Source organism: Thermobia domestica, chromosome 15 (genome assembly GCF_964235325.1).
Source record: "Thermobia domestica chromosome 15, izTheDome1.hap1.1, whole genome shotgun sequence".
NCBI classification, from domain to species: domain Eukaryota; kingdom Metazoa; phylum Arthropoda; class Insecta; order Zygentoma; family Lepismatidae; genus Thermobia; species Thermobia domestica.
The window spans coordinates 158,093,426-158,121,166 of NC_137468.1; the positions used below are offsets into that span (position 1 = coordinate 158,093,426).

The 27,741-nt window shown below is 31.4% G+C and overlaps 1 protein-coding gene across 1 annotated transcript in view; it reads right to left on the minus strand.

Moving 5' to 3' along the window:
• Window positions 1–681: 681 nt before the first annotated feature.
• Window positions 682–27,741, minus strand: part of LOC145671938 (BTB/POZ domain-containing protein 2-like) — a 48,415-nt gene continuing 21,355 nt past the window's right edge. Inside the window, exon 5 of the mRNA XM_081741143.1 lies at window positions 682–1,929. Coding sequence (XP_081597269.1) covers window positions 1,066–1,929 — 864 coding nt within the window. The 3' untranslated portion in view covers window positions 682–1,065. The remainder of the gene's footprint in view (window positions 1,930–27,741) is intronic.

Below are 27,741 nucleotides of genomic sequence, written 5' to 3' on the forward strand. Positions count from 1 at the left end.
AAGGAGCAGGATTCATTTGAATATCCGCATCATGATAGGAAATAAAGGGAAAATAAAAGAGTGTTACTCTATTTGGTCATTTCATATAGTGCCCTAAAGTGTGGAAGTATTCTAATTTACTTTGAGCTCTTAAGATACAAATAATTAATCTTTAATAGTTTTATTCAAATACTTACACAGGTTTCGTTACATTTTGTAAAGACAATTCTGCTGGATGTGTCTGAAACTTTCTTAATCTAAATTAATGTAGTGAGCTACAATATTTATTGTTCTTTTATTTACTTTTCTTTTATTCTCATTACTGTAATTATATAAAAAGTACTTTTTGAAATGTACGCATATAGAATATTTTCACATCCTTGTAGTCATTAGATCTGCTTTAATAATTTTCCACTTATAGGCAATGTACTGAGAGAATTCCAATAATACAGTAGAATTAAAGTTGGAGAACATTGAACCGTTCGAAACATTTCAAAGAAATCTGTCTATTTGAAGACAATACGATTTGTAGTTAGAACTGTGAATTAAGTATTAGCTAAAACAGCGAATCATGTATTATCATAAGAGCAACACATACTGTATAGTATAAACGATACAAGTAATTTTTTTTGAATTTTACATTCACTAACGTAATAAATCTAAAGTATAAATGGAAATAATAATTTTAATAAGAACATAAGCTTTTAATAATAAAATAAAGATTTATTACATTACATTTAACTACATTTAACTAAGACAGTTAAATATTGATTCCTGCATAAGTAGTAATCTTTCCATATTTTCTAGCAGTACATTGGCTACATACGAAGAGATGTTTGAAATCTAAAGGAAACTGTTATAGGAGAAGGACGAGACATAATGTTCGATGAAATGAATTCCTTTAAGTTTAATTTCTCCAAACTTCTTTAAACTTAATGTTCTTCCCTCAATTTTTATTTGAGTTTCTTCTAGAAATATTTTCACAATACTGACCATTTTATTTCCATATTCCTCTTTAAAATTCTATTCGCAACATAGATAAATTCATTCAGTTTACTGAATTTGTAATTACTACAGAATTTGTAGTTACTCTTCTTCAATTTCACTGTATATAAAACCGCGAATACAATTTGTTACTTCACTGTAAATTTTAAATTTGGTGTCCCGTGGTATACTGCAGACGGGATGACTTGTAAGGCATCCATTGTTAAAACGGCCTGTTAATGTATATTTAAAACCAGAGAGCAGACGCAATGATGTTGGAAGATACATTTTTTCCAGATAATAGTCATGTTCTGTTGAGAACTCTGTTTCAGAGTGGCCTTTACTAACTTGCAGTGTGACTGGTCCAATGATGTCCTTATAACCATAGTTTAGCTGTACACAAATCGAAGGATTACTAAATCCATGTGAGCAACACAGAAAGCCATGTAAAACTACATCCCCAAGTGAGCTGAAAACTAATCTAAATTTGTTCGAGTATTGACAATCAGAATATCCTATATTTCCCACATTAAAGATCCAATTCTTCTTTTTGAGAATGGCGGATTGAGGTATCTTGAACTTATCACGCTGTTTCATTATATTACAAATGACACCAGTAGGTCTGTTCTTTTCTGGAGAAGCCAAACATCTAAAGACGGTTAATTGTTCTTCCATTGTTAATATACCTGAGTCTACAACAATTTCATCAAAGTCTTTGAGAGAAAGAGAAAGAAATCTAATCTTACTTATAATGACGTCTCCTAATACTTGCCTCTGATTTCTTCCATTATTTTCTAGTTTCTGCCTGGTGCATTCTGCAGATGCCCATTTAATGATAGCATTGATTAGATCTACTTCTTTATTTACATTTAAATCATCATAGTCAAGTAAAGCTGACAGAGTTTTCTGTTTCATATTCAAGAATTCTAAGCTATTGATCAGTTTCTGAATGTCTTCCTTCACCATCTGAAACAACATGTAAAAGATAGAAAATTGTCTTACTAAATTATAATCTTATTTCAACCTCATCATAAATTTATCTTAAACTTTAATCGTAATTCCATATGTCATAATGATTGTCAGTGGTAACACATGAGCTACGTGAGCATCTACAGGAAAATTCACTTAGTGAATAAGCTATCGTTCGGTGCTTCAATATTTTTATGGATGCGTACCGAACTAAATGTTTCTACTGGCTCGTCTTTGAGTATTGATTAAATCGTGTACACGTAAAAACGTGGTTATATATAGTAGTGCAGTATGTAATCATCCTGCATTTCCAGTTACCAACGTGAAAATTGAAATATTGTTACACATTCATTCAATGACGGAAAATTACCGGGAGGTAGATAGTAAAATCATTATGGTCGATGCTGGGAGCCATCTTGGAAAATGGCGAACTTTTAGACACAACATATTTTTTCATAAAATCTTTGCAAAAGCATTTTTCTTCTTGTCCAATCTGTCGCCATACGGAACAAACACAGTGCATACCAAAAACTATCCGAATTATAAGTGATTCAACCGCAAGATGGCCTCCTAGGTCACTCGATCTCACTGTTTATGATTTTTTTTCTTCTAGAAGTATATTAAGGACATTGTTTATGTGCCTATACTCCCAATTACTCCGGATGAAATACGGAATTGGATTACAGCGGAAGTGGCAGTAGTGACTGCTGATATACTCGCAACTGTATGGGAGATTGGAACATGAAAGTGAACGATCTACTTTGTGTGGATCTTTTAGGTATCACTTATTGTGAAGTAACACCATTTTGAAATCTAGTGATTGTAGTGAACTTCGTAAAAATGGCGTGCTGTTGTTCAGAACAACCCCACGACGAAAGACCCCTGCGTTGAAAGAGTCCGGGTTAAAAAGAATCTGCAACAAAAGTGCCCGCGTGAAAACGGGCCCACGGGCAAAAAGCCTGAAATCAAAGCAGGAGTAAAAATAAGGGTTCACGAGGAGATGAAGTTCCCTTAGTAAGCTGAAGTGTTTATACAAAAACGAAAAATATCAGTGGTTATTAGTAACAATAGGAAATTTCAATGGCACTTTTCTGTTGTTCTGCAACATGTTATCGCTTGATTCGGTTCCCCATGAAAATTTTAAAGTTTGCTAGCACCCTCATCTCCCTGGGCTTGTATTCACGTGGCATAGGCCCGACCAGACTATATATAATAATGACTGTTCCCTTAGTTTTGGAGAGCAACTGTTTGTTGTAAGGACATACATTTGGACCTGTATAAAGAATTAAGCAAAAATAATAAGCCCAGTAATAACGACATATATGGACGAAGGAAAAGCAAATATTGCAATTGGTATTATTACAAAACTGCATTGATTGGTAGTGTGGTCATCATGGAAGTCATCTTGAATTCCAGCATATTGCATAGCGCAATATTTTTTAAAAGGAAAGGGGTATGGTTTTCACTTCAATTTAGGCTTGAATATTCCCACAAATGAGAATGTGAACTCATTTTTGATCCATCGCAATCCGCTTATGAGATAGTATGTGCTACGTTTCACATATATGTACCTAATATTTAAAAAAGAAAGTAGTCCTATCGCGACAGGGCAGTAAGAAAGAGACGTGACCGGAGAAAAGAAAATGTTGCAAGTTGATATTGGTGTAAAAACTACATTGAATGATTTATATATGTACATCATGGTGCTATCTTGAATTCCACATATTGAATATCACACGATATTCTTAAATAGGAAGAGGTTTGTGCATTACCAATTTAAGCTAGAACTTTCCTACAAATGAGAATCTGAACTGATTTTTGACCTAGCGCCATTCGTCTACGAGGTAGCATGTGCTATGTTTGACACTTGTTTCTCGTAAAAAGAAAGTATCTTGACAAACAAGTATTAACGAGGGTCGTTAGTCGTGTTCGTTTGCTTGCACCTGTAAAATATTGTGAAGTAATTTATTGATAGAGTACAGGATGGTGACATAGTTTTGTCTGGTCAGTGTGTTGTGCTATGTTGGGTTAATACGGGAAGGGTATAATTCTTGAATACATAGAAATAAACCATATATTATGCAAATTAAGAAACACGAGATAATTAAATTTGCTAGATAAGCCCAAAAGTTGGTGGAAATATGTTTCTTTCACCGACAAATCTAAATTGAACCTGTATGGAAATAATGGTAAAATAATAGAGTTTCAACAAGTAAGTACAGAGCTAAATATCAAGATCCTCCAGTCTACTGTAATACATGGAGGAAAAAGTGTACTGGTTCGGATTAGGTATGTTCATCAGGTGTTGGAGAGTGTGTTGACGAGATTATGATAAAAGGAATATATCTTAACATTGTTACGACAAATCTTCACCAAAATGCGGAAAATTTAGAATGAGAAAGATTTCTAATTTTATAAAGATATTGATTCCAAACATAAAGTGTATGTTGTAATGAAATGGTTGTTTTATAACTGTCCAGAAAAGCGTAAAACTCCACCTCAAAGCACCGACTTCAACCCAATTGAGAATATTTAGAACGAACTGCAACCTAAGATCAATATGTACAAATTACGTAAAAGAAAGTTTGAGAAAAGCATTACGCACAATGTGGAACAATATTTCCCCACACTATACCAAGAAAATTGTAACAACCATGCCGAAACGCTTAAAGGAAGACAAATCGTCGTGTCTTTGCTATTAACTTGGAGGAAGGAAATAACTTTTGAGGACCTTTTATAGTAACTTATTTCATGAATGTTAATGTCCGAATATTAATATTATGAGGTTAGCAGAAAGTGACACATGCAAATTTAGTATATGTTTTTTAATCTTATAGTTTATATTTATTCACTGAATTATTTTTATGTATCGCAAATATATATATATATATATATATATATATATATATATATATGTGTGTGTGTGTGTGTGTGTGTGTGTGTGTATTAAGTCTCTCCTATACTTTTAAAGATAATAATAAGGGTCCCAATAATAATGTAAGATACTATCTCTTATGACACAAGTGCCAGCTGGTAAGGGCCGAATCCAGTGTTGGAAGTGGTAGTTACAATTAGGATTAAAGTTTTAACACGTTCGCTGCGGCAGTGTAAAACATAATTCGGATCTCAGTGCTCTACGAGTCTCACCGTGTGTCTCGTTGAAGGTTAGCACATGAACGCTAGTAATGTTAAAAAGCTATACAAACGAAAATACCAGAAAAGCACAGAGGTAATACAATGCATAAAATGCACAGAAATGAAATATCGCACGAGCCACCAGTGAATCGTAACGCAGCGAATGTACCCTTTCTGACTTGAATTATGTTTTGGGAATGGGATTTTTTTATTTAAATGGATTATATGTTTAAGTCTAAGGAAGTAAGAAAATTCATTTTTTTTCCTCAAAATTATATATTGCCAGGGTGCTATATCTATAACGTATGAGTCAACTTGGAATCATTCAGCACGATATATGCGCTATGAAAGTCAAGGAAGTTTGTGATTCCAAATGGAATCACACTGTCAGAAAGGGTTAAGAATGATGGTACTGCGAAATTAGGAATAACTATGGTTTATGCTGTGTGAACTAGGTAAGAGAACTGAGGCGATTTTAGCTATACAACGTTGAGAACATATGTAATGATAAGTACTCTTAGTGAATAATTCAATTGGCAGTTATTGAAATATTAATGTAAAGGATCCTTAGGGTTATGTGTAGCTCTGCATAGGTTTGAGGAAGTAGGCAAATTAAACAAAGTGCAATCAGAATCAGTTTCTGTTCATAGGTCGAAAGTTTTTAATAGTAGAACCAAGAAGGAGAATTGTGTCCGTGTCTTTGGCTAGAATGCAGCAAAGTGAACAAGAAAGTACTATGTTACTAATGATGTGTGACTACGGAGATCGCAAGCGATAGTATATAGATCTGCGATAGTAATTTAAAACTACTTTCCTCGAACGTAATCCAGTTCCGAAGTCAACCATCGAAGAAACATTCAACATTTTGCAGAAAGTGGAAGTGATAAAGACCGTGTGTGATCAGGAACGCCGAAATCGTATACAAAAATGACAATTTCTTTGAATGTGTTACAATATTTTGTGGAATCTCCTTAAAACAACCAGCGTTGCTAACATGAAGGTAATTTATCAGAGTTCAGTGCAACGAATTCTAGTGCGTAGTAAGTTCAAACCTTACAAAGTGTGTTTAGTACACGAACTGACGACAATTGATTTTCATCACCACAATGTATTTTGCGAAGTAATGATACAAAATATCGATGACACAGTATTCACGTAAATGACATCGTATTTTCTGATGAATCAGCATTTACGTTGAACGCCAGGTGAACTGACATTAACTGCATTGGATGATGGAACATCTTACCTTAATGGAGCGATGAAAATCCGCATTGGGTGGTGGAATATCATACCTGGTATCCATAGAAACTGAATGTTTAGGTAAGATGATAGGAAACATCATTATAGGTCATTATTGGTCCTTCTCTTCACTGACGGCAATATGAAAGATGGGAAGTATTTGACATTGCTTCGTAAACAGATTACTCCTGCCATCAAGTCTCCATATACCTAGGTATAATTTTGATCCCGTTTGGCTTCAACAAGACGGATCGTCTCCACACTATGGACGGATTTTTTGACAATACTTACGTGGAAGATAAAACTATCGGGACGATGGATTAGAAGACAAAATGTGGTCGAATTTTCTGCTAGAGTTACTGATTTATCACTCTTGGATTACCTTCTATAGGGATACAATATGGACAGGTATACCACACACTCTGAATGACTTACGGCTTCACAGTTTGAAAGAAACAATAAGACTTCCTTGTGATATGCCATAGTATGTACTTTCCAATTTTTACGACCAGGTTGCCTATAGTTACATAATCGACAAAGTCTAAGTAAATGTCACATTTTCTTGTTCATGCTCTCTGTAATATGCAGTATACAGTTATTCATAGGAATATAGTAAACCTTCTTTCAGATAACTGTCAATTCTTTAATGTCAAGCATAGAACACTGTAATCTCGTCAAGATTTAGAGATAAGTCAAAAATGAGTTCAGATTCTCATTTTTGGGGAAAATCCTTTTCAATGTTGATATGTCACATATATCCTTTTCATTTAAAGAATGTTATGTGTTATCCACTGTTACATAATCCAAGTTGGCTGCCATGATATTTACACCGATTCAGTGTAGATTTTACACCAACATTCACTTGCAATATTTACTTTACTTCCGGCAGCACGTCTCCTTATTATTGGCCCGTCCCACTACTCTTGTCTACCTCGTAAAAGAATGGTGATAGGTAAAAAATGAGTTCATATTGTCGTTTGTGTAAATATTCAAGCTTAAGGCCTAATGCTCACTGGCAACTTTCTGTCGGACAGCTATCTTATTGCCCTGGCTAAATGCATTGAGTCTTATGTGAGTCGGCTCACTGAGGCGACGGCGACAGAACAGATGCCAAGGTGTCGCCAAGCAGGGCAACAGCTCGGCGAAGGAGCAGTTGAGCATCAACTATAAAGGTAACCAAAAAGGTTCTGTCGCTTTTTCACCCACCATTTTCGAACATCGATATGTCACCTAAGACGTACCTGGAAGATCAAAAATAGCCCCATCAGCATTGACGACCTTCTGCCAACGTTCTCGAAGGACATGGATTCCATTCCAGTAGAACTTAGTGGGCCGAAAGAGAAGAATGTATCAAGTGCATTTTGCACATCTACTAGGGATTTAAATTGGCATCATCTAAGGTGATTGTCCAAGAAACGGAACAGGTAATAATCGGACGGTGCAATGTCTGAATAGTATGGGGGATGCAATAGTGTTTCCATCCAAGGTGTAGAATGGGTCATCCTAGTCACGTGAGGCTTACCGTTGTCCTTTACCAGGAGGGCCCCTTTGAAATTCAGAAGTGCTGGCTCCAGAGTTTTGAGTTTTCCTTGAACACGGTTAAACTGCTGACAATACACAGTTGTATTGATGCTCTGACCAGCTGGTGCCAGTTCCCGTTGCACGATGCCGCAAGAAGTCCACCAAAAACACACGAGCAGGTTTCCACTGTTTTAGAACCGGTTCATCGAGCGCTAAAGAGATAAGACAGGAAATAATCACAGGTGTCTGCTTGTGTTGCCTTCTGGCCCGAATTCATATCATGTGGGAGCCCTTGACCCAACTTGTAATGCTTCCCAAATTGATGGAGATGCTGCCGAATGGTTTCTCCTCTCACATTGAATTCTAGTCCCAGTTCCTCACTATCTGGCCACTGTTCGTCTCAATTGCTGCCTGAAGATATTCATTTTGTGCATGTGTTTGTCTTCCAGCACATGGTGCGTCTTCGAGTATTTCGTCACCGTCCTTAAACGTGTTAAACTACCGCTACACTGTCTGCGTACTCACGACACCCTCACCAAAGGCCTGGCTTATCTTTCGCCCCACTTCAGCGACGTTTGACCCCAGTCTGAACTTGTACAGCATACACGCTCTTTTGACGCTCTGTGGAGATCGCTCTGCGGTGTTCAGACTGTCCTTACGCAAGTTCACGGTGTAACTGAACTGCCACAGCCAGGTAGTATGTTGGATACACCCACACCAACAACTAATCTTCGCTTTATCTAAATTCGCATTCAACTGACGGCGTGAGGGGCAATTGTACACAGACCACCTGAAAACACGACAGGTTACCTTTATAAAAATGCATTGAGTTGTATGGGAGTCCACTCACTGCGGTGCGGTGAGGACGACAGAAAAGTTGCCGTGGTACCTTCAACAGGGAGATAAAAAGTAGTTTTCTACAAGCGTTTTTTGATTAAATAGAAAAACGCCCAGCGTTTTATAAGAGTTTTTAAAAATATTCATATATAAATTTAAAGAAAAAATTGTGGAAGGAAGTGTGTTTCGCTGTTATAAGAAACTGGAACTATCTTTTCAGCGAAAAAGCAAATAATACAGGAACTATCTTAGTAGTGAGGGAATGGGGATTCTGCAGACAAATTTATTATTAGCCCATTTTAGCTATATGTCACACTATCATCTCTAATAACTTCTAATCTACCCCCTAATAATTTTTAGCGCACTCCCTATCCCAAATAACTTCTATCACATCTCAAATAACTTCTATCTTACTCATAATAACTTCTAATGCATTCTATCACTAAATCTAGTTATAAAAATCATTAAATCTGGTTATAACCGGTTTTGACTTCAAAAATCATTAAATCTGGTTACAAAAAATCACTAAATCTAGTTACAAAAATCTGGTTATAACCGGTTTTGACTTCAAAAATAACTAAATCTAGTTAAAAAATCTGGTTATAACCGGTTTTGACTTCAAAAATCATTAAATCTGGTTACAAAAAATCATTAAATCTAGTTATAAATTAAAAAATCACTAAATCTAGCTACAAAAAATTACTAAATCTAGTTACAAAAATGAAAAATCACTAAATCTGGTTACAAAAAATCATTAAATCTGGTTATAACCGGTTTTGACTTCAAAAATCATTAAATCTGGTTACAAAAAATCACTAAATCTAGTTACAAAAACAAAAAATCACTAAATCTGGTTACAAAATGTCACTAAATTAGTTAAAAATTAAAAAATCACTAAATCTAGTTATAAAAAATCACTAAATCTAGTAAAATAAAATTACAAAAACACTTTTATGATTTTACCATAAAAGTTAACTAAATTCTACATAATTATATAATAGTTACAAATTAGTATATTGATAGTTACAAATTAGGATATTGATAGCGAAATCTTCTGCTAACTTCATTCTCTATTGAAAATAATGATTTCTTAAACTCAGTCCATTGATCATAGTTCAAACTGAATAAACATCCATTGATTTCAAATACTACTTGCGTTTGATCTTGTACATCTTTCACAATCACATTGAATGAATTAGTAAGAATAAATTTCTTCTGAGGATCCATACTAACAGCTCACTTTTTTATAAGATTATTTTTATTTGCATCAATTTTGTTACATACAGAACTCAACAGTTGGATAATTATCTTTTAAACCAGTGTATTTGATTTTTATTCCATCTTTAACGATCTCATCAATCATTTTATCTGTTAAGTGTTTTGTAAATCTAAATGGAAGAAAGACCTTAAACTCCTCACACTCAACTAAAATGCTCTTTCCAAACTTAGTTTTAATCTTTTCCATTTTCACAATCTTATATTCTGTATTTAATTCTAATTCTCTTAATCCAACAACCTGTTTTTCTTCAAGACTTCCAAGTTTATTTGAAAGTTCAATATGACTCGCCATCGTATTTATTATATAGAATTTTTTCTAATAGTCACGAATTCCATTAAGTATGTCATTGATTCTGTTAACAATATCTCTTACATTTTCATCTGTTAATTCGCCATTCATGAGCTTAATTACATTAAGCTCATCTTTAAACAGCCCAATTCGATTCACCATATTTTTATAATATTCTTTCTTTGAAGCTATATTAAATCGTGTTGATAGACCAGTGATAACAGCAGAAGCCGAAGCAAATGCAGTTGTAATAATTGAATACACTGTAACAGGAATAAATACATTGATGAGCCCTGTAGAAGCTGATAATAGAATTGATAATGTAATAAGAGTAGTATAAACACATTTTATTCTCTCAAACTTCCTTTTGTTTTCATTAATAACTTCTCAAGATTTAATATGGTATCTTCAATTAATGCAATTAAATTCTCACGCGGAATGTTATCTGGAACAGTCATTTTATTAAATAAGTTTTTATGATATTGTCATAAAAAACACTTACAAACTAAACAAATCTAATAAACATATAATTGATTTATATCTTCTCAATTATTTTTTTCTTTTTCAACATCGTACTCTAAATTTTTCTTACCAATCATAACAACATAGCAAATTGTCTTATCTGGTACATAGCTTTCAAAATTAACAGTCAGTTTCAAATTAGTTCTATTACTTACAGTTACTGATTTATGCTTGCTTGTGTTAATTACAAACATTGGTCTATTTTCTAAAAACTCTTTAGGATAATAAAACATCTCAGTATTTCCAATTGTAGCTCGCTTATATACTGTATATATTTCATAAACTTTCAAATACTTATGTTTTGCAAAATCTAAGTTTAAAGATTCTAATGGGAAAGATTCATTTCTAGAATTACGAAAATGGATATTCTGAACTTTACAATGATCAAAATAGCTTGAATCTTTTTCTTGATTATCATTTCTATCAGTTTGGAAAAAGGCAATCACGAAATTAGGCATATCAAATTCACTTGAGTTAAATTGTGTTTGTTTAAATCGAATTCTAAATATTTGCCACTAACTGATTTCTGTAAACATTGATATGTGTTGAATGAAATAGGAATCTTACCTTCTTTTAACATATTAGATCTTAACAAGGTGGCATAGTTAGGTTCATAATTAACAATAGGCATTCTTAACTCCATATTTGTAATCTTAACTTTACCTGGATGCGGTTGATTATCTTCATATGTTCCATCCTGTTTTTTTGTTTTCCAAATAGCAAATGCATTATCATCAGAACCACTTCTTTTAAATGTATATTTCAAACCTCCTTTCCACATAATATCTTTAAAATCTAAACAAAATCCTGGCAAAAGTCTTAGCAAAAATATTATTTCTTCATCTGTTCTTGTCCACGTAATTCCTTCCCATCCACATTCATCATAGTGATTTGCCTCTGGTTTTGAAATCGTACATGTGTTTACAGCTGTTGAAGTTAAACCAGGATAATCTATAATATCTAATATCTGTCCATGCTTACTAACTTGAATTTGAGAAAACAAATGTGGGAAGAAATTATTAATAAGTCTAATATTTTGACCAGCAGTATATTCTCCATCAGCATCTCTACTTCTAATTTCAAAAGTTACATAAATATCAGCATAATAAGGATGTATGAAGCCATCACCTACGTCAATATCAAATTCAATAGATCTGTTTGGCTTCTTTAAATTCTCGATTGTTTTTTGATTAGGTTTAAAGGATTGTAATTCATATGATTCTATCTTATCCATATTTATTATAAAAAATATTTGTAATCGTTTTATGAATTAAGCTCATAAAATAAACCCATAAAACTTAAATATAACTTCTGCAAATATCCTTATTCCTATTCACCTGACTAATAATTTCTGAAAAACTATACCCATCTGTAAACATTTTTAACAGTGTAATGCATAAATGTCCACAAATTACCTCGTTAAAATGTTGTATACGGCTGCTATTGTACTCTATATTATGACCAAGATATTTTACGAGTGTTTTTGGCGGATTACCTCCAAATGAATCAAACACATACTTTCTACTTCCTTTTTTCCAATAACAAATCCAATGCGTTCCTATATTATCAGACGTATCAAAATTAACAATGCCACACTCATTCTTCCTTAGTTGTTTTGGTAATTCATCACTCATAAATACACCTCTAAAGTTTCTTAAGTTTTTTAACAAGTTGTATTAGGTCTAAATTACTTAAAGGTTTAATTTCTTCTTTTTCTTTACTGTTTTGGAGTTTACATTTTTTGAAAGCTTACCACCTTGTTTTTCTTCCATTCCTAAGTTGTGTCGCTTTTGTTCTTCTAATTCCATTTTATTTTTTTTTGCATCATCTACAGTCTTAGCAATAGCAGCCGCACCTCCAGCAACAGAACCTAGAGCACCTATTAAAGCTAAAATCGTTGGAATAGTAAATATAAAACCACCATAATGAACTTTATTATCATTTGTCTTCATTTCTTTGTTTATTTTCTTAAGTTGTGGTATAGAAAGAGATAGAGACATACATTGTCCTTTACTTAGTTTTGCTTCTTTTTGTTTGAGTTGTTTGTTAGTTAAAATGTGATCTATATTTAATTGTTTAAGTTCCTGATTAGGAATCGTAAATGTAAAACCTTTTAACTGCATATTTATTATATAATTAAAAGCTTTTTATGAAAAATTTCCATAAAAAGTACATATAAACCTAAATCTAAAAAATACTTATAAACCTAAACCAAATCTTACTTTCATTACATATAAACGTAAACCAAATCTTACTTTTGTATTCATCACTAAAGCAGTTCCAAGAGCAGGTAGTTTTTCAGTTATTAAATTAGCATCTTTATCAAAAACTCTTTCCCAAGCTTTATTTTCTAATTCCTTATCTGCAATATGTCTTGATTCTGTATCTTTATTATCCCTATAGTATATATCATGTTCTTTACAAGCCTCATCTAATGGGTTAATACCTTTATCACCTCTTTCTAATCTTTCTTGAAGTTTTGTACCCGGACCACAATATTGAAATCCTGGAATATGCAACTCAAATGGAAGTTTATTAATCAAATCATTTACTAATCCTTTTCCATACTTTTCACTATTCCAAAATTTTGGTGGTAGCGTATTTAATATCTTTATCAAATAACCTATACCTTTTGGATCATTAGGTATAAATTGTGAAAGTTTAGAATTAATCATATCCATAATACCTACTTTCTCATTATAAAAGTTATCATTTCCAGATTTTTCTTCCCCATCAATAACAATCAAGCGATCAATCAGTTTTCTCACATCATCCATCCATATGTATTCTTTTGATAATTCGTTATATACCTTTATTCCTTCTCCAGATTTTGGTGTCTTTTTTGAAGGTGTTGTTAGTTTTATATATTCATCCCAAATAGGTTTGATAATTTCTTTATATTTTTTACCTTTACTAGATTTTTGTTTTCTTGTACTTGGATCATTATTATGAAATGCAACACTAGAATCAATTACTATTTGTTTATATTTTTCTAGATCATCATCATTATAATTTGTTGGATTATGTTTTGTCAATAATTCCCATAAACCTTCTGTTCCTGTATAATGTCGACTATTAATAACTAAATCATCACCATGAATTTTAACTTCTGCATTTCCTATCATATGTATAATTTTCCCATCTTCATCATATGGTTGTATTCCAAAACTTTTATCATCTCTAGTTGCATAATATCTTGAGGCAATCTTACCAAAATGAGTTGTTGCTAAAGATTCTATTCCTTCTACTTTATATTTAATTTGTTTTTTCATGTGTTTTATTTCTTCTGTTATAGGCGTATCACTTTCATTTATAGGACTATCATACATAGGTGGTGTTTCTAATAAGCTTGAATCCACTCTCGCACTTTTATACACAGCTGGAACTAACTCTTGAATTAGATTTTTATTTTCTTCTGCTACTTTTGATATATCTTGCCCTAAATCTTTAATTGCATCAACAACAGGCTGATCTTGTTCTTTAAATTTCCCATACTTATTTCGATTACTTTGTTTAATTTGCTTAAATCTTTTAATAAGATCTTCTTTTAACTTAATATACTTCTTAGCTTTATTAACATCCATTTATTATATAAAGAAAAAATAAAAACATAACATAACATAACATATACGTTCACCTGCATTCATATACGTTTAGTTTACACTTTTAGAAATTCTTTAATTTTATTTCTATATTTACCATTATTCGCCTTCCTAGTCATATCTATTGTTAAGAAACCATGTTCTTCACTCCATCACTTATTACATAATGATTGTAATTTTTCAAACGACATATCAGATGCAACAAATTTATCATATATATGTTTTAAATTTACATTGTCCTGTCTAAATATACAAAGAAAGTTTAAGTTGTCCCTAATTAATTGTTTTGGTACTTTAGAATATGTTTGTCCAAGATAGAAACAGTTCAAACCCTTATGACGACCTCGAGTAAAATATTCTCTAACGTGATTTTGTTCTTCTAATATGAAATCATCAAATACTACCACAGAATAGTCCTCACATTCATCTAATGGAATAATCTCTTCATTGTTTCCTTTTATTATTGATACTGTATCTTTAATATTACGTTCTATATCTCGAAAAAGTTGTATTAAGTGTTGGTATTTAGGTTGATTTAAACTTTTAGAATAGATATAAACATTTGCATATTTTAACCATTTAGGTGCCAACAAAAAATTATCAATCATTAACGTTGTTTTACCACAACCACTACGCCAAACTATTAAACATCTTATATCATCAGGTAACAACTCACCATTCTTCTTTCTCTTCGCCGTTTCTTCTGTTAACCTTACTTTAATATCCCAATTATCCATATTAGTTATTTATTATATAATAAATGAAAGTATTTAATTTAAATGGTTATTCATCTGTATTAAACATGTCATTGCACTACCCATTTGAAAACGATTTAGAAGTAGCTGTTGCAGGATTTTACACAACGTACTTAACTCCAAACGTTACAGAAATAAATAATAAATTAACGCTTTGCACTGAAGAACCAGAAGTTACAAGACAAGCCATAGTTCAACCTGGTCAATATAGTTTAAAAGAATTAGAAGAATATATTAAATCAAACCTTCCATTCTACACTGATGAATTCAAAGATACTTTTGAAATTACAGAAGACAGGAAAAGAAATAGAGTTAAAATATTTAGTGAGGTTTGTGATATAACCTTAGATACCATTAATACTGTATTAGGTTTTAGTGAGAAAAAGTTAGCTAATAACATAGAACATATTGGAGAAAAGCCACCAAGGTTTCATCCGTTTGATACTATAAATATTCACTGTGATTTAGCAGAAGGTATGATTTTAAAACACAATGATAGAACACACAACGAAACAGACTTAATTGCAACATTTAGAACAAATTCAGAATTTAGAGAACCAATTATATATGAACCTAATGAAAAAATATTTTTCCCAATACATCACAATAAATTTAATAATTTCAAAGTTTCAATTAAAGATGAGAATGGTGATTTGATTGATTTTGGTGGAGCTCGTATAACTGTTCTCCTTGCTGTTAAATAATTTGAATTGTTATATAATAAAGATGGATATCTTTGGTAATACTAAAACGAGGACTACAAACCTCAATCATGTAAGTGAAGTTTTTACATCAAATAATATAACATGGGTTGATTTCAAAAATAAAAGACTTGTTAATGTAGGTGATGCAATTGACCAACATGATGTAGTAACTTTACAATAGCTAGATTTAATAAATAGTAATGTTAATAGTCAATTGGAAGGTGATAGAAACAAATTTGAAGATGTATTAAAAACATTACAAGACACATATATAAAGAAAGATGATTTTCAAAAGATTAGGATGGATACTACTAAATTAATCATGCAAAAAGAAACTATACCCTTAATATGTCGATTGAGAGCTAAAAATGTTAAGGAACCAATCTTTAGAATATTTAATCTCTCTAATGGTTACAAATTTCTCTATAATGGGAAAATAATGCACATAGAATTAAGTTTGGATAAGTACTTTCTAGAGATATATTTAGGTGATACTTTGATTGAAAATTTACCTGTAAACATTAAAAAGGGTGATATAATTACGTTTCAAGCAAATAAGAATTCAGGTATGGAAGAAGGTCAATTATTGTTTGTTATAATGTACATAGAAAGAGAGCTTTCATAAAACCATTTGCTATATTCAATCTATATAACAACATTCTAATTCAATCTATATAACAACATTTTAATTCAATCTATATAACAACATTCTAGATTGAATTATACAGATGAATTATAAATTGTTATATAGATTGAATTATTGTTTGATTTATAGACTAAGTTATAGAATGTTATATTGATTAAATTATATAGATGAACAGTGTTTGAATTGTAGAAGTTATTATATAGATTGAATTATACAGATGAATTATAAATTGTTATATAGATTGAATTATTGTTTGAATTATAGACTAAGTTATAGAATGTTATATTGATTAAATTATATACATGAACAGTGCTTGAATTGTAGAAGTTATTATATAGATTGATTATAGATTGAATTATAGATTGAAGTTCATGATCAATTATAGTATTAATCAACAAATACCAACAACAGCATTAATTATAGTATTAATCATCAAATACCGACACCCTTTAATTATAGTATTAATCATCAAATATCAACACCCGTTAATTATAGTATTAATCATCAAATATCGACACCCGTTAATTATAGTATTAATCATCAAATATCGACACCCGTTAATTATAGTATTAATCATCAAATATCGACAACAGCATCAAACAAACATATGCTTGAATTATAGTTTGAATTAGGCCGATCTTTAGAATGATGTTGTTAGTTGAATTATAGTTTGAATTAGGCCGATCTTTAGAATGATGTTGTTAGTTGAATTATAGTTTGAATTAGGCCGATCTTTAGAATGATGTTGTTAGTTGATGTAGTGTTTGAATTATAGATTGAGGTTAATAATTTTCCATATAGTAAATAGTATGATGTATTGTGTTAAGTGTAAGAAATCAACAGATACAAAAATAGATAACATTAGAATAGAACAAACAAAGAATGGAAGACATATCAAGAAAGGTATATGTGTTGTATGTGATACTAATAAATCCCAATTAATTAAAAAGCCAGATTGACTATATGAAGGTGAAGGTATTAGAGAAGACATTATAGAAGAAATTCATAAACCATCTAGAAAGAATTATCCTAGGTTAAGTCTTATTGTTAAAGGTATAGATGATTTATGGCAAGCAGATCTTGTGGAAATGGATAGTGGTGTGTTAAAAGATGTTTCAAAATTAAATAAAGGTTATAAGTATTTGCTAACGATTATAGATGTGTTTTCAAAATATGCATTTGCTGTTCCTGTTAAAGATAAGAGTGGGAAGAATGTTACAGAAGCATTTGAATCAGTGTTAAAAGTAAGAAAACCTAGTAACTTACAAACTGATCAAGGTAAAGAGTTTTACAATAAAGAGTTTAAGAAGTTGATGGAGGAAAATCAGATTAATCATTACTCAACCTATAGTGGTAAAAAAGCTTCTGTTGTTGAAAGATTTAATAGAACACTTAAACAAAATATGTGGAAGAAATTTACTGTTCAAGGTAATCATAAGTGGTTAAAAATATTGCAAGGTTTGGTTAATGAATATAATAACAAAGTACATAGAATAATTGGTGTGAACCTGTAGAAGTGAATAAGAATAATGAGCATGTGATATTGAAAAAGTGTATAAGAAAGAATATGAGCCTGTTAAGTTAAAGTATAAGATTGGTGATTATGTTCGTATAAGTAAAATTAAAGGTTTGTTTGAGAAAGGATACACACCTAATTGGTCAACAGAAGTATTTGTTATTAATGAGGTTATACCATCTAATCCACCAACATATAAAATTAAAGATTTAAACAATGAAGAAGTTAAAGGAAGATTTTATGAACCAGAATTATTGAAAACTAAATACAAGGATGAGTATTTGGTTGAAAAAATATTGAGAAAGAAAGGTATTAAAGTGTTTGTTACATGGTTAGGGTTTGATGATTCACATAATAGTTGTATAGATAAAAGTAATGTAATATTATAAATGTTATATTTTATGGTTTAATAATTCACATAATAATTAAATAAATAAAAGTAATATAATATAAATGTTATAATTATGGTATAATAATTCACATAATAATTAAATAATATACTATTATAAATGTTATATTTTATGGTTTAATAATTCACATAATAGTTTGATAAGATAAGGAAAATGTTGTAGTGTAAATTTAATGTGTTTAACTTTTTATAAATATTTTCATAAAAGGTAATAAAGTGTTTATTAAATGGTTAGGGATTAATAATTGTATAATAATTAAATAAATAATTAAAAGTAATATAATATTATAAATGTTATTTCATAAAAGGTAATAAAGTGTTTGTTAAATAATTAGGGTTTATTAAATGGTAAGGGTTTAATAATTGCATAATAATTAAATAAATAAAATTAATTATAATATTATAATATTATAAAGTGTTCGTTAAATAATTAGAGTTTATTAAATGGTTAGGGTTTAATAATTGCATAATAACTAAATAAATAAAAGTAATTATAATATTATAAATGTTATTTCATAAAAGGTAAATAGGATAAGAAGGTGAATGATAATTATGATGATGAGTGAGTTTATGAAAATGATTCAGTTTTTATCATATTAAAATGGCTTTGATGGGGTGATCCCATAAAAGCCCTATACTAACACAACACACTAATATATGTAGACAATGGCAGGAGTGTACATATATTAGCAGTTGTGTTAGGAAAAATAAGTATGCTAATGTTGATATATATAACATGAAAAAAATATGAAAATGAACTAAAAAATTTGGTGAATATAAAAAACGATACAGTACTTTTTCATATAAGATGAGTTTATATAATGTTAATTTTACTGGTGAGGAGATGAAGGAGATGTCGATTACAAAACTAAAACTAATATGTAAAGTCAAGAAAATCCGTAACTATAGTTCTTTAAATAAGAGTGAATTAATCAAAAAATCGAACAATATCAAAATGAACCAGATGAATTGAAAGTTATATACACAATGAATGTTGATGAATTAAAAAAAACATTGTAAAAGAAAGGAATAAAGGGTTATTCTAAATTAAGAAAGGCTGAACTTATTGACCGTATTAAAAAATATGAAGATGAACAAAACAGATCACAAATTAGAAACATTTCCATTTAAACAAGATGTTTTTGAAGAATCGAAACCACAACGAATACCAATTAAAATAGAAACAAAGGAAACAGCAATACAGAAACGATTACAAACTATCACAATTGAAAACATAGGAGGATATAAAGATCCGGTGAAGTTTTTAAATATAAGTGGGAAAGTAGTTATTAACAAAATCAAGGAAGAATTAAAGCATCACCCATTAAAAGTCAACCTTGTATTCATTTGTGATTATATTAAAGATAAAGAAGTACAAGAACGCAATTTTAAAACTATGAATGAAAGAATATTACAATCAACTGACTTAGATGAATATATAACCCATGCTAAACAAAAACTATGTAGAGAGATGGAGGAATTTCAAGGTAGAGGATCAGGATGGACATTACATCAAATTAAACATTTAGAAATCAGACTAAATAAATATTTACCATTACGAGCTTCTTCCTATATTGACCTTCCTAAACCAATTAAAGATAAGAAAGCAGTAATCAATATTAAAAATCAAGATAAATGTTTCTTATATTCAATTGCAAGTTATTTAAAACCTATTGATAGATGTTCTCAATATCAACGACCTTCACACTATACAGAAATTGTGAATGAGTTACAAGATAAATATTGTAATGGTATTGAATTTCCTGTACAATTAAAAGATATAGTGAAGTTTGAAAAGAGAAGTAACATATCCATTAACGTGTATAGTTATGATGATGAATATAATATATACCCACTTCAAATCACAAAAAATAAGCAGGACAAACACGTCAATTTATTATATGTAAAAGATGAAAATAATAGTCATTTTTGTTGGATAAAGGATTTATCGAGATTAATAAGAAGTCAAATAACAAAACATAAGGAGAAATTGTACTTTTGTGATAGATGTTTAGTAAGACATTTTAGAAATGAGAAGCAATTACAACAACATGAGCTATATTGTAAAGAGTATGAATCTGTTAGAATAGAACTTCCAAAACCATATGACAATCAAATACAATTCCAAAATTATAATAGATTATTAAGAGTACCATTTACGATATATGCCGATTTTGAATGTTTGTTATGTAAAATGGAAGAAGACCATAATTGTTCTAAAACTGTGAAGTATCAAAAGCATTTACCAATGAGTTTCTGTTATTACATCAAATACTCAAATGGTATGTATAAAAGTCCTGTTACTTATATTGGTTTAGATGCTGCAAAGGTGTTTGTGAAGAAGTTAAAACAAGATGCAATAGAAATAAAGAAAATATATAACAAAAAAGTTGAAATGAATTTCCTAACTAAAGATGAGAATGAGATATATATATAGTAATTCCAATAATTGTCATATATGTGAGAGAAACTTGAATGATTTACCACCAGCAATTGAAAAACAAATAAATATGTTAAAGAAGAAAATACAATTCGTTAAAGATAATGATATCATGATTGAAAAGTTAGAATAGAAACATGAATTAGGAAAATGTTTGAAGGAGATAAATAAAAATAAAGCAAAAGTAAGAGATCATGATCATTTAACTGGAAAGTTTAGAGGTGCAGCTCACAGTTATTGTAACTTAAGCTATCGAAATCCTAATTTTACTCCAGTATTTATTCACAACTTACGTGGTTATGATACTCACCTGTTTGTTAAAGAACTTGCTTATGATAAGAATGAAATAAAACTAATTGCAAATAATGAGGAAAAATATATAACATACTCAAAATATGTGAAGGTTGATAAAAAGAGTGGGGTCCAATTAAGATTTGTAGATTCGTTTAGATTTTTATCAAGAAGTCTAGCTGAATTAGCAAAAATTTAAAACCAGAACAATTTAGAGAAACATTAAAATTCTTTCCTAAAAATGTAATTGATTTAGTAATAAGAAAAGGTATCTATTCATATGATTATGTTGATTCACCTGAAAAACTAGATGAACCTGTTCCACTATCTACAGACAAGTTTAAGAATAGATTAACAGGAGAAGATATAAGTGACGAGGATTATAAACATCATATATTAATCTGTAAGATGTTCAATTTAAAAACTTAAGAGAATATACTCAATTCTACAACAAAACAGATGTATTAATATTAGCTGATGTATTTGAAAGTTTTAGAGATGTGTGTTTAAAAGCATATGGTTTAGATCCTGTTTGGTATTTCACTGCTCCTGGTTTATCGTGGGATTCAATATTAAAGATAACTAAGATCAAACTGGAAATATTAACTGACTATGACAAAATATTAATGATAGAGAAAGGTATAAGAGGTGGAATTTCACAATGTAGTAAGAGATATGTAAAAGCAAATAATAAGCATATGAAAAGTTATAACAAAGACGAACCTTCAAAGTATTTAGCTTATCTAGATGCAAATAATTTATATGGTTGGGCTATGAGTCAGTACATGCCTTACAAAGACTTTAAATGGGTTCAACCTTACATAAACATAATGAATATTCCAGATGATTCAGAAACTGGCTGCATATTAGAAGTTGCTTTAGAATATCCAGAACACTTACATGATAAACATTCAGATCTACCATTAGCTCCAGAAAATATGTGCCCACCAGGATCAAAACATTCAAAATTATTAACAACGCTTTAATAAAGAAAGATATGTTGTTCACTACATAAACTTAAAACTATATATGTCACTTGGGATGATATTAAAGAAAATTCACAGAGTATTAGAGTTCAAGCAATCAAACTGGTTAAAGGAATATATTGATCTAAATACAAATATGAGAACAAAAGCTAAGAATGATTTCGAGAAAGATTTTTACAAGTTAATGAACAATAGCGTATTTGGTAAAACAATGGAAAACATTAGAAAGAGACCATCTATTACCTTAGAATGTGATCCAATGAGGATAGAAAAGTTAATAGCGAAACCGAACTTTGATTACAGAACAATATTTACTGAAGATTTGTGTGCGATACATATGAAAAAAGAAAAATTGACCTTCAACAAACCAATATATGTTGGTATGGGTGTGCTAGATTTGTCAAAACTATTAATGTATGACTTCCATTACAACATTATGGAACCTAAATATGATATTAATATAGGCTTATGTTATATGGATACTGATAGTTTTATATATGAAATTAATACAGATGACTTCTACAAAGACTTAAAAGAAATGGTTGATTTATTTGTTACAAGTGATTATGGAAAGGATAATCAATATGGAATACCACTAGTAAACAAAAAAGTATTAGGAAAGATGAAGGATGAAAACAAAGGTAAAATAATGACGGAGTTTATTGGGTTAAGATCAAAGATGTATGCCTTTAAAGTTGAAAATAAAGAGGAGAAAAAAGCAAAAGGAATAACAAAATGTGTAGTAGCAAAAGAGTTACAATTTGATGATTATAAGCAAACCCTATTCAATGATGTAAAAACATAAAAATATATATCTAATTCGAAGTTGTAAGCATGATGTGTATACCATAGCTGTATATAAGTTAGCATTAGATTCAAATGATGATAAAAGATATATACTAGAGGATGGTGTAAGTACATTAGCTTGGGGGCATTATAAGATATAGTTAAAATGTATTTATGTGTAGTTTAGTTTTAGCTCATATTTAATTAACTTTTATGTATAGTTTAGTTTTAGATAAAATTTAATTAACTTTTATGTATGGCGTAGTTTAGTTTTAGGTCATATTTAATTAACTTTTATGTATAGTTTAGTTTTAGGTAAAATTTAGTTAACTTTTATGTGTGGTGTAGTTGATAGGTGTTAGTGAGTAATTATACATAGTTTAGTTTTAGGTAAAATTTATATTTTTAAGTCATAAAAGTTGTTTTTGTAATTTTATCCTTAGACATAGGCAATCAGTAACACGTTAGAAAAACATTATAAGAAAATATAAACCATTTACCGTTTAAATTTTTAAAATCGATGAATATTTGGTGTAGTTATAACAAAATCAAAGTTTCGGGAATTTTTTTCGGGTTTACTTTTGAGTTTTCGGGAAAATGTTATTCTTTAAAAAAGTCTTAGAATTTTATTGTGATTATGGTAGTATTTTTTATTTTTCGATTTGATGAAAATTAGTAGAGATATTGAAAAATGGAAACATATCCTGAGGATTATGCAACCATTTATGCATTTTATAAAATTGGATATGTTATTGGTATTCATTTGCCGTTTGAATTTTTGAAATCGGTTAATTAGGGACTGAGCTATTGAATGTTAACGTTATTTGGGGGTGTAACTATCAGTGTTGCCAACTCATTTTTAACAATTATCATATTTATTAGTAATGGGGTGAAATCATCCCTATATGTTTTAAAGCGATATCTTGAAAAATTTAAATCCTGGAACTTTCCGAAAAAATATTGAGTTGGAGACACTGCATGGTAAAACATTAGTTTTGTTGGCGGTTTATTTAAACAGTTTCTCGTTCATGCTAGCTAAGTAACACGGAAAGTTTTTTAATTTGCATAGTTGAAGTTGTCCGATCAGAAATTTTCATGAGCAACGATTGTGAATCAAGAAACGAAAGACAGACACTCCGGCAAAGGTTTCATCTGGGTTAATGCTGGCGGAGTTGCTTCTAAAAAGAAAGAAAATATGTTGTTGCTGCTCCGGTTGACTGAAGAGAATGTGAGTGTGGATGAATGTATGATGATGTAAGCAAGTCACGTTCCCATGCTAAGAAAGAAAGAAAAAGAGAGAGGCTATATAAATCTAAATACATACATGTATGCTGTTGCTTCTCTCGAGCAAACTGAATTGTAAATGTGTGTGTGTGTGTGTGTGTGTGTGCACAAACCTTCTGTGTTGGGTTGTATAAATACAGGCGGCAAAATGCTAAATTCATTATTTTTTTATCCGATTTTGATAATTCAAACGGCATTTAAAAGAGTATGTACCAGAGTTTAAAATGCAATTGTTCATTCTTGTTAAATGTTGTTAGATTTAGAATTTTTTGTTTGTTTTTGTAACTAGATTTAGTAATTTTTTAAAACCAGATTTAGTGATTTTTGAAGTCAAAACCGGTTATAACCAGATTTTTGTAACCAGATTTAGTGATTTTTGAAGTCAAAAACCGGTTATAACCAGATTTTTGTAACCAGATTTAGTGATTTTTTGTTTTTTGTAACTAGATTTAGTGATTTTTTTGTAACCAAATTTAATGATTTTTGAAGTCAAAACCGGTTATAACCAGATTTAATGATTTTTATAACTAGATTTAGTGATAGAATGCATTAGAAGTTATTATGAGTAAGATAGAAGTTATTTGAGATGTGATAGAAGTTATTTGGGATAGGGAGTGCGCTAAAAATTATTAGGGGGTAGATTAGAAGTTATTAGAGATGATAGTGTGACATATAGCTAAAATGGGCTAATAATAAATTTGTCTGCAGAATCCCCATTCCCTCACTACTTATCTTTTCAACCATTATTCGATAATAATTATATATCACTGTCATACTACACACTACAAGATTTATTGGTTTCCTACAACTAGAAAAAATGTAAATAAAATTATTATTCTTAATTTTGTTACCATTTCAAATATGAAAAAAATATCAACTGTACAGTTTAAAACTGGCAGAAGAATACACGAGAAGAACGAGGAAATTCAATTTTTATTTTATGGCTATACGCAAAACATCTGAGAGTAGAGTCATGGTGCAGCGTTATCGATGTACTAAGTTTCATTTTGTTAGTTATTTCTAGTCGTCTTACATTTTTGTTGTTATTGTTATCTTTTGATTTTATTAATTGTTCCTGCTCGCATTATAGTTATTTTCAATGCTCTATTTTTGTCAGTCATTCACCTACCTTCAAAAACATTGGCTTAATTAAGATAATTTACTAGAGATTTATGGTCCCTTCTGAAAATTGCAAGAACCTTAGCATTATAGAAGACCTTGTTATAGCAAGGTTACATAAGTCGTCTGAGCCCCATATCTCGCCCTCAAACTTACTCACTTCGAATTATTTAGCTCCGCATTTCAGATGGGTGTCCCACTGCCGAAGAAATGATTCGCAGGACATTCATGTCCTGCTTTGAAATTATAGACCTTCAACGCACCCTAAAGCTTGTTCACGCATACTCCGAGTGTGAAAGTACCCACGTTCTGATACTTGTCTAATAGACCTTTTGTACTAATTTGAGGACTCTCATTCCACCCAATTTTGAGATTATTTTTCTCGAGATCCCATAGATGGACATGTTAAGAAAATAGTTCTATTGGATTGAGCGTCTTGAAATTAGTTGAAAAGACACATTTAGAAATTTATCCAAGCGGATCTTATTTCATTTACTTAAATTTATTTATGTAAATATTGGAATGGGCGGTAGTTTTTAAATGCCCGAAACCAGCGATTATGTAAACTGTCCCAGTTCTAGGTTATGTAAATGATTATATGTAGTACCTGGCAACTTTTCTGTGGCCGTCACTAGTGAGCAAGGGTGTGGCAACTAAAATGTCTCAGTGAAGTTGCTCACTGTAGGCGACAGCGACGAGATAGTTGTGCAACTATTTAGTCACCAGCGAGCGGTAGGCCTAAATTGATATGAAAACGTACTACATTCCATTCAAAAATATTATCCGGTATGCAATGAGCAGTTTTACTATCAAACATACTTTGTTGAATGATCAACTTTTTAAATAATGCTAAAGTAATGAATCCCGACAAACATGTGGATTTAATGAATTGTATAAAATAACCCTGAAACGGTTCATAAAATATATATTTCTTGAATTGACTATAAATTTGGCGAATAACATTTCTATTTGATCAATCATGGGGTGAAACTAAATGGTCCCTTTGAGAAGTAACACCTCCACTCACATGGTACATTCGCAAAATACCCCTCGGAATTCGTGTTAAATTGATGTAAAGTTCTTGGCGGTCCAATGAGTATTGTACTAAGTTTAGCGGCCCATACCGGTAATTTGCATATTAATGGGCCTTCATATATCCGGAATTCAATCATACACTACTATAACGCTCGGACACAAAATTGCTCTAGTTCCTTTAGATGTAACTGGAAGATACTGCATGTGAAATGTCAAGCACTTCGTGAATATTGAACCAAATAGAAAGTTGTGCGTATATATAGTTTGGCCCTCCACTGTACAACACGTGTTGCGGTTGCCGATCGTTTTTTGTTTTCAATATGTCATGTGGACCTTCCTCTTCCGTCAGCAGTAACCAGTTTACCTGTGAGTGTCGTTGTGTGAAAGTGGTGCGGTAAAATGGGCGAGCTGACAGTCTTACAAAGAAGTATGATCGTTGGTGCCCGTCTGGTTGGAGCTTCAGTGTCAACAGTGGCGAACATTGTGGGGGTACCGAAAGGCAATATGTCCAACGTCATGAGTGCATACAAAATTCATGGGCAAACGACGTCTGCAAAGCACAACAGTGATCGAAAGACAATCCTGTCAGATAGGGACCGGAGGGCATTAAAACGGATTGTAGCAGCTAAAAAGAAGACCAATGCAATGAAAATTAGGTCTGAACTCAATTCCAGTCTACAGAACCCGGTTTCATCGAAACCAGTGCGACGGGAACTTCACAAAGTGAAAATTCATGGCAGGGCCCCTGAATCTCCAAACCCCTGGTCACAGCAGTAAATGCCAAGAGGCGTATCCAGGGGTGCAGGGACCACAAGACGTGGACTCATTAGCAGTGGAAACACGTAATGTGGTCCGATGAATTTACCTTCACTTTGTTGCCAACAACTGATCGTGTTTACATATGGAGAACATCGTCGCAGGCCTATGATACAGACTGTCTGCTCCAAACTGTAAAGCATGGGGATGGTTCTGTTACAGTTTGGGCAGTGATATCGTGGTTTTCTCCAGGTCCCATCATAGTCCTGCATGGAATGATGAATGCTAAGGCGTATGAGGCCATTTTGTGGGACCAGGTTCTACCCATGACCCAAATATTGTTCCCTGATTGTGATGGCATCTACGAAGATGATTTAGCACCCTGTCACGCTGCAAAAACGGTGAAATCATGGTTTGAGGAGCATGACCAGGAGCTATCAAACCTCCTCTGAGTCCCACAATCACCAGATCTGAACATCATTGAGCCATTGTGGTCTGAGTTAGAAAGGCGTGTTCGGTCTCATTACCCTTTACCAGCATCCCTTAAGGAACTGGAGCATGTTTTGGAAGAACAATGGTACAAAATTCCACACCCGCTGTATACGTTCATTCTACGTCGGATCCAGGCTGTTTTGGACGCAAAGGGAGGCCCCACACCA